Source organism: Myotis yumanensis, unplaced genomic scaffold (assembly GCF_028538775.1).
Source record: "Myotis yumanensis isolate MYYU_CA2020_CCGP unplaced genomic scaffold, mMyoYum1.0.hap1 SCAF_7, whole genome shotgun sequence".
Lineage (NCBI taxonomy): Eukaryota > Metazoa > Chordata > Mammalia > Chiroptera > Vespertilionidae > Myotis > Myotis yumanensis.
In genome coordinates this window covers 84,335,194-84,345,928 of record NW_027223758.1, presented here as the reverse complement: position 1 = coordinate 84,345,928, position 10,735 = coordinate 84,335,194, and the positions used below count along the sequence as shown (strand labels likewise).

The 10,735-nt window shown below is 42.5% G+C and overlaps 1 protein-coding gene and 1 non-coding gene across 2 annotated transcripts; both read right to left on the bottom strand.

Annotated features, from left to right (window-relative positions):
* Positions 1 to 207: 207 nt before the first annotated feature.
* Positions 208 to 348, bottom strand: LOC139014823 (U4 spliceosomal RNA). The gene has a single exon (XR_011472353.1). It is a non-coding gene; the product is annotated as a U4 spliceosomal RNA (small nuclear RNA).
* A 1,432-nt stretch (positions 349 to 1,780) lies between these two features.
* On the bottom strand, positions 1,781 to 10,735 carry SKA1 (spindle and kinetochore associated complex subunit 1). Its single transcript, XM_070421629.1, has 7 exons — positions 10,615 to 10,735; positions 9,921 to 10,019; positions 7,772 to 7,896; positions 6,476 to 6,573; positions 5,153 to 5,290; positions 2,948 to 3,117; positions 1,781 to 2,122 (listed from the first exon to the last, which is right to left on the bottom strand). The coding sequence occupies exons 2-7, from the start codon at positions 10,006 to 10,008 to the stop codon at positions 1,974 to 1,976; spliced, it is 768 nt and encodes a 255-aa protein (XP_070277730.1). The 5' UTR covers positions 10,009 to 10,019; positions 10,615 to 10,735; the 3' UTR covers positions 1,781 to 1,973.

The window sequence follows — 10,735 nt, the reverse complement described above, 5'->3', positions numbered from 1 at the left end:
AAGCTTCATTTTATTACCTAACTAGTAACTTAAATTTCAATATTTTTTGAAACTTAATACTTTTCAGCGTCTTTACTTAAAAGATGAGATTTCCAGAGCATTTGAGATCTTGCTCCCCAGGATGGCCTCAGTTTGGCTCAAATAAACTTTTACCAAAAAAAAATGGGATTTCCATGTAATTATCAGAATTTACATATATATATTTAGTCTCCATAGGGACTGTCAAAAATTGCCAATGCCAACTATATTTCAAGTTGTCATGGCGGGGCATTGGGAAAAGTTTTCAATTAGCAATAATCATGCCTCAGATAAACCTTATTGTCTATGATACTACCACTGTGTAAAGCTCATCAGAATATTTTTTACAATTTTTTGTAATCTAGCCAGAGGAAATATCTTTTATATTTAACATGAATATATTTCCCAGAAGTATGTGGGAGTGTTAGAATCATAGAATATTAAAACTAGAAGGTCCTGAAAACATTTTTGTTCAACCGTCTCAATATATATGGAAAGGTGGTCACTTACCCAAGGGCACAGACTTTCAGTTAATGTGCACTCAATACGTATTTATTTAGCGCCCTCTACTGGAAAGCTGTTAGACTGGCCCGGGATACAGCAGTGAATGAAAGGGGAGGAAAACTCCTAACCTCAGAGTTTATAATCTAGTGAGGGGAGAAAGGCAAATAAATACATGAAATACATAACCCAACAGCTGGACAAATATGCTATGAAGGAAAATGAAGCAGAAAAGGGGGTGTGTTGCAGAAGGAAACTAATCTTGAACATACGGTGGTCTGAGGTCTCAATGATCAAAGGGGATTTGAGCAGCTACCCAGGAGGAAAGGGGGAGGGTCACATGGGTAGGTGAGCTTTCTGGGCAGGGCAACAGCCAGCACTAAGGTCTGAGGGAGGCTTACTCGGCCTGTTCCAGAAACAGCATGGAGGCTGGAGTGGCTGGAGCAGAGCTGGGAAATGGAGATGATATCCCCGAGTTGAGAAGGGGTCCCTGAAGGGCCTCGCAGGCCTTTGTAAGGACTCGACTGTGTGTAAGAAATGGGAGCTGCTGAAGGTTTTTGAGTAGCGGAGTGTCCTACCATAACTTTGGTTCGTGTGGAGAGTAGATGGTAGGGGGACAAGAACAAACGGGGACCAGTTAAGAAGCTATGCATTAACCCAGAGGACAGAGGACACAGTGTGGGGCAGGATGGTAGATATGGAGCGTGTGAGGAAGGGTTACATTTTTGAAGGGAGAACCCAGAGGGAGTAAAGGGCAGAGGCAGGTCAGGACCCAGGTTTCTGATGCCTTCTTTTTGACACACCATGCTGCTGAATTAAGTTCAAGAGTATCCCCAAGAAACAATTTGATTTCTGAGTGACAAGTAAGGACTAGAGTTGCAGTTTTTAGGATGCAGTTAAGCACAGCTCACACACTTGGTGAGACACTTTCTTTCTCTGCCACGAGGATCAGCCGGCCAGCAGATGCGTAGTCATAGATTATGATGGTTAACTTTTAAGCGCCAACCTGACGGGCCACGGGGTGCCCAGATTCAACATTATTTCTGGGTGTGTCTGCGAGGGTGTTTCCAGATTAGTTAGTATTTGAATCAGCGGCTTCGTAAAGTGATTGCCCTCCCCAATGTGAGTGGGCCTCAGCCAATCCACCTGGGACCAGACTAGAACAAAAGGTGAGGAAGGAGGAATCTGATTTTTTTTCCTGCACAGGACGATGCTCCAACCAACTGAGCCACACCAGCCAGGATTATATGCTTTGCTTTATTTATTTACTTTGTAATATATTTTTTATTGTTGATAGTATTACAGATATCTCCCATTTTCCTATATGCTTTATTTTAAAGAAGTTTTATTTGTATAAGAAACAAGAAAAGATAAATTATATATTTTTTTTAATTACATATAAGGACACTGTAGGAATAACCTCTATACCCTACTGTTGGCTGGTTCAAAGGGCCTCAGGTTATAACGTATCGGGTGAGTCCTCCCCCTCGGACCTCTGACAGCCTCCGGCAATGTCGTAAGATATTCAGTATAACATGAAACCTCTTGTCAACTTTCAAAGCTGTGAACTCCTTTATGTCAGCTTCCACTACAAAATAATGACCTGAAAATAAAGATATTAGTGCTAATTTTTATAAGGGCAACTTTCAAGATGAGTCTTTAATGCATTACATTGTGATTATGAATGGCATTAATCATGTTTACTATCATTACCCAACCAAAGTGAGAAACGGTATTCTTGCCAAAATAACAATTATTCTTTCAAGTGAAGTTGCATAATGTTTCCTGTAGCATTTCAGTAACCTAGCCCTGCTTAGTATATCACTACCTATCTGTTGATATCTTTTGAACAATTCACTTTTCAAGAGCTAATTGGAGATAGTGGATAAGAGAATGAGACCCTCGGCAGCTCTATCACCTGACTGGCTGGCCTTGGGCAAGTAACTTGGGCTCTCTGCCTGGTCTGCAAAATGGAGTTAGCGGTCGCCCATACCTCCTAAGGATGCGAGGAGGACTGAAGCTCCCTGTGTACCATCTGGCACACAGGAAGCACGACCAACTGTTACGGTTACTATTCTCATTCTGGAAACACTGGTTATAGTTCCATAATAAACTCTAAAGCAGTGTTTCTCCGCCTCAGCACCACATTCCGGGTTACATCCTTCTTTTTTGTGGGAGCTGTCCTGTGCGTTGGAGGGGACTTTAGCAGCATCCCTGGTCTCTATCCACCAAATGCCAACCCAACCCCAGTTGTAGCAACCAAAGCTGTCTCCAGAGATGGCCAAGTGTCCCGTGGTGGGAAAATCGCCCCCGGTGGAGAACGGCCTCTCTAAATTTAGAATGTTCTAGAATTAGTTCTGTTTCTCATGATTTATTTACACTCCAAACAGATGGCAGATATACATAGACGTATGCCCTGTCATTTTACCTTTGGTATCCTTTGTTTCTTCATCAATGAATCTGTGATAGAGATTTCTGGCCACAGAACTCATAGACTTTTTTGGTTGATGTAGGATCTTATATTTACTAACTACTGCCTTGTTGATTTCTTTAATAACATCATTAATTTGACAATAGGTTAAGCGGGATTTCATGTACCTGTAAATAAGTAGATGATTATGTTTTTTTTAAAGACTCATTATACAAAATATTTCCTTTGAAAAATGTTTATGATGATGTTACACTGTAATCTTATTTCTCTTATTCACCAAATAGCCCCTAAAAAATTAATACTCTACCATGACTATTTAATTTCCTTCTTTTACCCCTTTATGAAAGCATTTTCTAAAAAACCTTCTACTCCACAGTTCTTCCCTGTAGTTCAGCCAATGAGCAACAACAATAACAACAATTTAAAAAACTGAACAGCTCAAACAGAATTTCATGAAAACAAAGCTGTCGATAAAGGAAAAGACTGAGTGACCACCCTGCCCCCAAAGATTAAAGAGAAATGTCAGCTCCTGACTCATCCCAGAATTAGCGAACAGCCAGTATTTTTCAAGTGGCCAATAAGCACGTGAAAAGATGCTCAACATTGTATGTCATTAGGAAACTGAAACTTAAAACAAGATACCACTGCACACCTATTGGCATTGCTAAAACAGAAAAAAACTGACAAAACTGAGGCAGGCAAGGATGCGAAGCACTGGCAACGCTCACTCATTACGGTGGGAATGCACAAGGGCCCAGCCACGCTGGAAGACAGCTGGGCAGCTTCCGACAAAGCTAGACATCCTCCTCCCAGAGGGTCTAACAACCTCACTCTCAGAAATAATGGTAGTGAGATTTCTCTTAGGCAAGTCTATTCTGTAATTCCTCATTTCCTTGAGCTAGAGGCCTAGGAGGAAAATACCTGGGACGCAGAGCATGATTATTTTACTTTCCTGAGAGCTGTCTATATCAGTTTTTGTTTTTTTTGTAATAATAAAAAAACAACCAATTATGTATGTGAAATTAAATTAAATCTACAAGGAAATACTCTATCTTATCTGAGTGGTAGAATTACAGATGATCATTTTCGACAACAAATATTTTCTAACCACATGTATTATAAAATAATAATGAAAAATGTAATGATATAAAGCCAAGAAGCGAAGCCCTGAAATTATGAGAGTTTAAAAACACGATTCCCGCCGAAACCGGTTTGGCTCAGTGGATAGAGCGTCGGCCTGCGGACTGAAAGGTCCCAGGTTCGATTCTGGTCAAGGGCATGTACCTGGGTTGCGGGCACATCTCCAGTGGGAGATGTGCAGGAGGCAGCTGGCCGATGTTTCTCTGGCCGATGTTTCTCTCTCATCGATGTTTCTAACTCTCTATCTCTCTCCCTTCCTCTCTGTAAAAAATCAATAAAATATATTTTTAAAAAATGTTTAAAAACACGATTCCCGCCCTAACCGGTTTGGCTCAGTGGATAGAGCATCGGCCTGCTGATTCAAGGGTCCCAGGTTCGATTCCGGTCAAGGGCATGTACCTTGGTTGTGGGCACATCCCCAGTGGGGAGTGTACAGGAGGCAGCTGATCGATGTTTCTCTCTCATCGATGTTTCTAACTCTCTATCCCTCTCCCTTCCTCTCTGTAAAAAAATCAGTAAATATATTTAAAAAAAAACAAACACAATTCCCATAACTGGCTTCCCACTGCTGCCATCTGTAAAGTGCAAAGGAGACCTGCCTCTAGGCGAGGCTTGCTGTGTTATTCGGCCCTGTTTTCTCCTAGTGACCCAGGTCCAGAATAGAGCCCAGACTCAAATAAGTGTGGGGCATAAGTTAAGGGACAAATGGAAAAACAAACACAACACTCTCCATTCTAACCTCAATTCTTTACAACACACTTGCATTAAAATCACAGCAAAACTGAGACTACGTCTAAAATGTACGGGGATAAGTCTAAATCACAAAATGGTCCTGGAGAGGACTCGGCAATAAACTGACCCTTCTCTGAATCTCTACATGATTTGGAGCATTTTCAACAAAAGATTTCCTGCATTTTCATAGTCCAATATAAAGCTGTTTTAGGAAAAGTCAGTATTTGAACACAGCGTATTATGATAAATATAATGAAGCCTTGTGATTTAAACAAGCATGTATGTTGATTATTAAAGAGTTGAACGTTAGCATTTATTTTAAATACTTACGCAGGGATGCCGTTAAACTCCTCAGAAGTTATAAATGGCATTTCTTTAATATTCCTTTGCTCTTTAGAGGGCTTCTTTGTGACTCCAGGTTCCTCAACTTTGATAGGTTCTTCAGAGTCAAGATCTGATACATTAACACTACAGAATAGAGATGCACAGCACACAGGCAATCGTCAGAATTGTACGCATACTAGGAAGAAATCAGCATCCAACACATGGTGCAGGTGACAGAATTTCAAAAACAAGAAGATGGGCAACAAAATAAAACCTGAAAGGAAGAATCAGGGCTGAAGAGGGATTCTGACCTCTTTATAACCTTCAACAACCAGTTCCTTAAACGTGGTAGGAGCCAGGTGTTGGCTGCTCTGGGAAGAAGAGGTACAAACATATATTGGCAGTGAACAGAAATAGGACAGTAGTTTGAGGGGGGAGCAGAGCTAAGTATTTGGTTCTTTTGGCTGTTTTTAAGATGGGAAGCTCATTAAGGTTATTTCTACCCTAAGACAGTGGTTCTCAAGGGTCAGGGAGATTCTGCCCCTCAGAGGACATATGACAGTGTCTGGAGACACTTTTCATGGTCACCACGGTTGGGGATGGGGGTGTGGAGGGGAACTGAGGTGCTACCGACAAGTAGTTGGTAGAGTAAGGGATGTAATTAAACACGCTATTCTCACAACAAAGAACAATCTGGCCTAAAATGACAAAATACCCTGTCATTTTACCTTTAAATATATTTTATTGATTTTTTTACAGAGAGGAAGGGAGACAGATAGAGAGTTAGAAACATCGATGAGAGAGAAATATCGATCAGCTGCCTCCCGCACATCTAAGGGAAAGAAATGAGAAAAAGGCTCAGTGGATAGAGCGTCGGCCTGTGGACTGAAAGGTCCCAGGTTTGATTCCAGTAAAGGGCATGTACCTTCGTTGCGGGCACATCCCCAGTAGATGTGCAGGAGGCGGCTAATCGATGTTTCTCTCTCATCGATGTTTCTAACTCTCTATCTCTCTAAGGGAAAGAAATGAGAAAAAGCAGAGGGAGAGATCCCAGAGGAGACTCACCCTTGGGAAAGAGGGGCAACCTTCCCTTCAGAGAGAGCAGGATAAGAAGACTGGTGAAGACAGGGGAAACATGACTTCTGGCGTAAGTGACCAAAAACAAAACAAAACAGACAGCCACTAGCAAAACTGCAAGTACACGAAAAGGCAAAAAGACTTGAGGTGTTCGTTATAATCTAAGGACCCTACCCATGTACGATATTCGTGCACCGGGCCTCTAGTAGTTTTATAAATACAGATGGCAAGAACAATTATGAATACACTTACGAGTTCTGGGTCACTGTTACTTGAGGCAAATGGGGAGGAATGTTTTCTTTGAGATGCTCCACATCTTTATAATCTTCTTCAAGAGATGCACAGAGTTCCTAAAATCCAAAAAATGCTCACGAATAAGTGTCTGTCCTGCCTGTGTGTGTATGAAGACGTTGTAAAGAGCATGAAAGACCATGGTACACAATCACAATAATTGTGAGTTTTCAGAACACAGAAGGGGTGAAAAAGCACTGAATGCAAGCAATATTAAAAAAAAAGAGCCTCCCTGGTCGGTGTGGTTCAGTGGATAGAGCACTGGCCTGTGGACTGAAGGGTTCTAGGTTTGATTCTGGTCAAGGGCACATGCCTGGGTTGCGGGCTGCAGCCCCAGTTGGGGGTGTGTAGGAGGGAGCCAATCAATGATTCTCTTTCATCATTGATGTTTCTTTCTCTCTCTCCCTCTCCCTTCCTCTCTGAAATCAATAACAATATATTTAAAAAAAAAAAAAAAAGAGTTGCCCTGGTTGGGATGTCTCAGTTGGTTGAGTGTCATCCAATGCACCAAGAGGTTGCTGGTTCCATTCCTGGTCAAGGGCACATGCCGGGTTGTGGGCTTGACCCCTGGTAGGGGGCATGCAGAAGGCAGCCGTGAATATTTCTCTCTCCCTTCCTCTCCTAAAATCTCTCTAAAATCAATAAAAACATATTTTTTTAAAAAAAAATAAATAGTTCAGCATGACCCATTATTTTCCAAATGAGGACCCAGAGATCCCAAGAGGTAAAATAGCTTTCTCAGGGTGGCAGAAGGTGCTAAGGGCAGGGAGGGTAAGAATCCACATCTCTTCCCAGGGCAGGTACTCCTTCCATCTCAGCCTACCAGGACATCATTTGTTTAAATTAAACCTACCAAGAATTATTTAGGAATCCTTCCTTTTTAGTAATGTTCAATTCCATTGGTACCAACATGAAAAAAGAAATACCTGTGAAGCTCTGGAGTGCTTTATACTGCGAAAATAAAATGCAAAAAAAACTGTACCAGTAATAATTTACAAAGCTAAGGACTTTATAAATATATTTACAGAACCCTTAAGAATTCCTGGTGATTAAGAAATTTGTACTTATTGCCTTTTTATTTTGTTGCTTCGCTAGAAAAACATTACCAAAGAACTTGTATGCAAATATGCATAACCCATGACGCAGACAATAGGGTGGTGAAGGCCTGGGGTGGGAGTGGGGGCAGGGGGAGGGAGAGGAGACATATGTAATACTTTAAACAATGAAGATTTTTTTAAAAATAAGGAAAAGCATTACCTTGAGTGAATTGGTAGTTTGTTCTTGAAATTGAATTTCTAATTCCAATTTATTTAGAAGTTCATTTATTACCAGGATCTCATCTCCTATTTTATTTAATATAGTCTTTGAGTTAGGTTCTTGACCTATTAATAAACAAAGATAAAATGGAAAATAAGGTGTACAGAAGAACGATAGTGCACATGTACCCAACCGAACTTTGGGAGCTGAGCTTTACCTAGAGACACTTAGGGGTGCAGAAAGAGCTGTTTCAGGCCCTGGGACCTGTCTCCATGGATAATCTTAAGACCTCATTTCTAAGCACTGGTATGGAAAAGAAGGGAAAGGTAAGTACAATGTCCCCTGAGTCTTGTTTCTGGCAAGTTCCTCCACTATAAACTAGAGCCCTGGCTGGTTTTGCTCACTGGCCCAAGAACTGAAGGGTCACAGGTTCGATCCCCAACCCCAGTCAGGCTGGGAGGCGACATGTGCGTGTCTCTCTCTCCAGTCGATGTTTTGCTCTTTCTCCCCCCTCCTCCCACCCTTCCACTCTCTCTAAAAATCGATGAAAAGAATATCCTCGGGCCGAAACCGGTTTGGCTCAGTGGATAGAGCGTCGGCTTGCGGACTGAAGGGTCCCGGGTTCGAGTCCGGTCAAGGGCATGTACCTGGGTTGCAGGCACATCCCCAGTAAGGAGTGTGCAGGAGGCAGCTGATCGATGTTTCTCTCTCATCGATGTTTCTAACTCTCTATCTCTCTCCCTTCCTCTCTGTAAAAAATCAATAAAATATATTTAAAAAAAAAAAAGAATATCCTCGGGTGGGGATTAAAAAACACACAACTAGAAATGCTAGATAAAACAAACACCCTCTACATGCACAGCTGACTTTCATGAGAATAAGGTAAATGCTCACAAACCAGGCAATGTATGTGAGATGCTACTGCAGCAGCCCTAATCTGGGGGGGAGGTGGGGGTGCAGAGGGAAGCTGGAGAGAGAGTCTGTCAGTCTCAGCAAGCAAATATATTTAGTTTTAATGGGGATCAAGCCAACGTTTTGGAACTTCAAAGGCACAGGGTGTTGGAAGTGAGAATCCCAAATAAAGTCAGGACCCCTCTTCCTGGGATATATCTTCAGTGAAAGTGTAAACTTAAAAATTCTAATCACTGGCCCGGGAGATAAAAGCTTATGTTTTGGTCCAGCGCTCAGGTGTGTGTGGGAGGTTAGGGAGAGTTCGCTTCAGAATTTGTAGTAGAGCGTTGGGATTCGTATTTACACCAGCCACGTGATTAATGGTCAGTGGAGAAAGAAACATAAAAAGTCCCATGCTGGTGGCGGCCCAGCGGGCCAGACAGAGGAAAGGCCGGAGTTTGTCAAGTGGCATGCTCTTACTCCCAACCCCACCTCTCCAGCTTCATAGACTTGAGGATGGGAAAACTGGCGTCTCCTCCTCTCTCAAGATAAAAGAAGTAATAAAAACAGCGGTTTTTTTCTCATAATCAGATCTTTCCATCTTCACTTCTAACAACCAAACACACATAAATAAAAGCACAATTTGACTATATCTGTAAGTTATGGAGGCAGTAGAGTGAAATGGCTAGAGCTCCAGGCCTGAAGTCAGAGAATTCAGTGCCTACCTCAAGATGATTGTAAAGATAAGCAAGAAAAAGCATATAACATGGGCTTAGCATTGTGTCTGGAACCCAGTAAAGCACCCAGTAGAAGCTAACACCTCCTCCTCATCATCATCATGAGATGCACTATGTTATTCTACCTAATAGGGCAATGCTAATTGCATTGGACACTAGGTCCACAACAACTAAATCACATTAGTCAGTAAAGGAGAGTACTGATGTCTTTACTGAGATTAATTTCAGGGGATTAGATAGCTAGTTGGATACACAGGTATTCCAAATAACTTTTAGTCACCTCAATTTTAAGGCCTCGTTTACTGATTTGCAGTAATGGTAGCAGTTGAGTAAATTCCCTATTTTTGATAGTAGTGATCCAGTAAGTTACAGCAGCTGAGTGCTTCTAAATCGCCATTTGAAGCTTGACATCACCGTTGTAAGATACATCCACTTACTTAACCAGGCATAAGGTATCATTCCAAGGGGGACAGCAATCAAAATGCATTGTGTACAAAGTCAGTGGAATCTATTCTACTCACCACAGTTCCTTAATGACAGAGACTTTTTAATATTGCCAATCTTTTCACTAATATGAAAGCTTATTTGGTCCAGATCCGAAGAGGCCATCCTTTAAGCCTCTGAAGGGAATACAAACACAATGTCAAAAAACAAAAGCCAGACAAATTTCTGCTCACTTTCCAAATCCAAGAATGGCTCACATCCAGTAGGTCACATGCGTTTGAAAATAAAGTACGAGATGTCAAGAACAATTTCTTTCAGTTCTACGAAATTCAGTTTCTAACCAAAGTCCAGTACTGACTGGTCTGAGCCTCCTGTGGTCTAAGCATCCCGAACATGGTACAGGAAATAAACCTGCATCATCTCTTTAAGGATTTAGGGGGACAAATACATATATACAGACAACATTGCCGTTTTCTTTAAAAAACGCAAAATAGACACGAATTTTACAAAATAACACAGCTAGTGCAAAGAAACGGGTGCAGTAAACATTTCTCCCACGCTGGGGGCGGGGGCCTTCCTGTGGGGGTCGGTAAGGAGGCGAGGGGAGGGGAGGCGAGGAAGGGGCTCAGCTACGGCCACCGAGGTGGGTGAGGGCGTCTCAAGCACCCGCTCCAGGTACCCCAGCCAGCGGCGCAGAAAGGCCAAGCCCTGGTCCTCCGCCGCCGCCCCCGCCCGGCGCGATCCCGCACCCCACACCCGTCCCAGCAATGCCTTCTGCCTGCTTCCGAAGTCAGGATCCCCAGTTCCACGCGGGTCCGGGAGCAAAGGGCCCACTCGGGACCGAGCGGCGAGCCGCTCAAACTCTGATCTCAGCCAGAAGCCAGGGATCGCG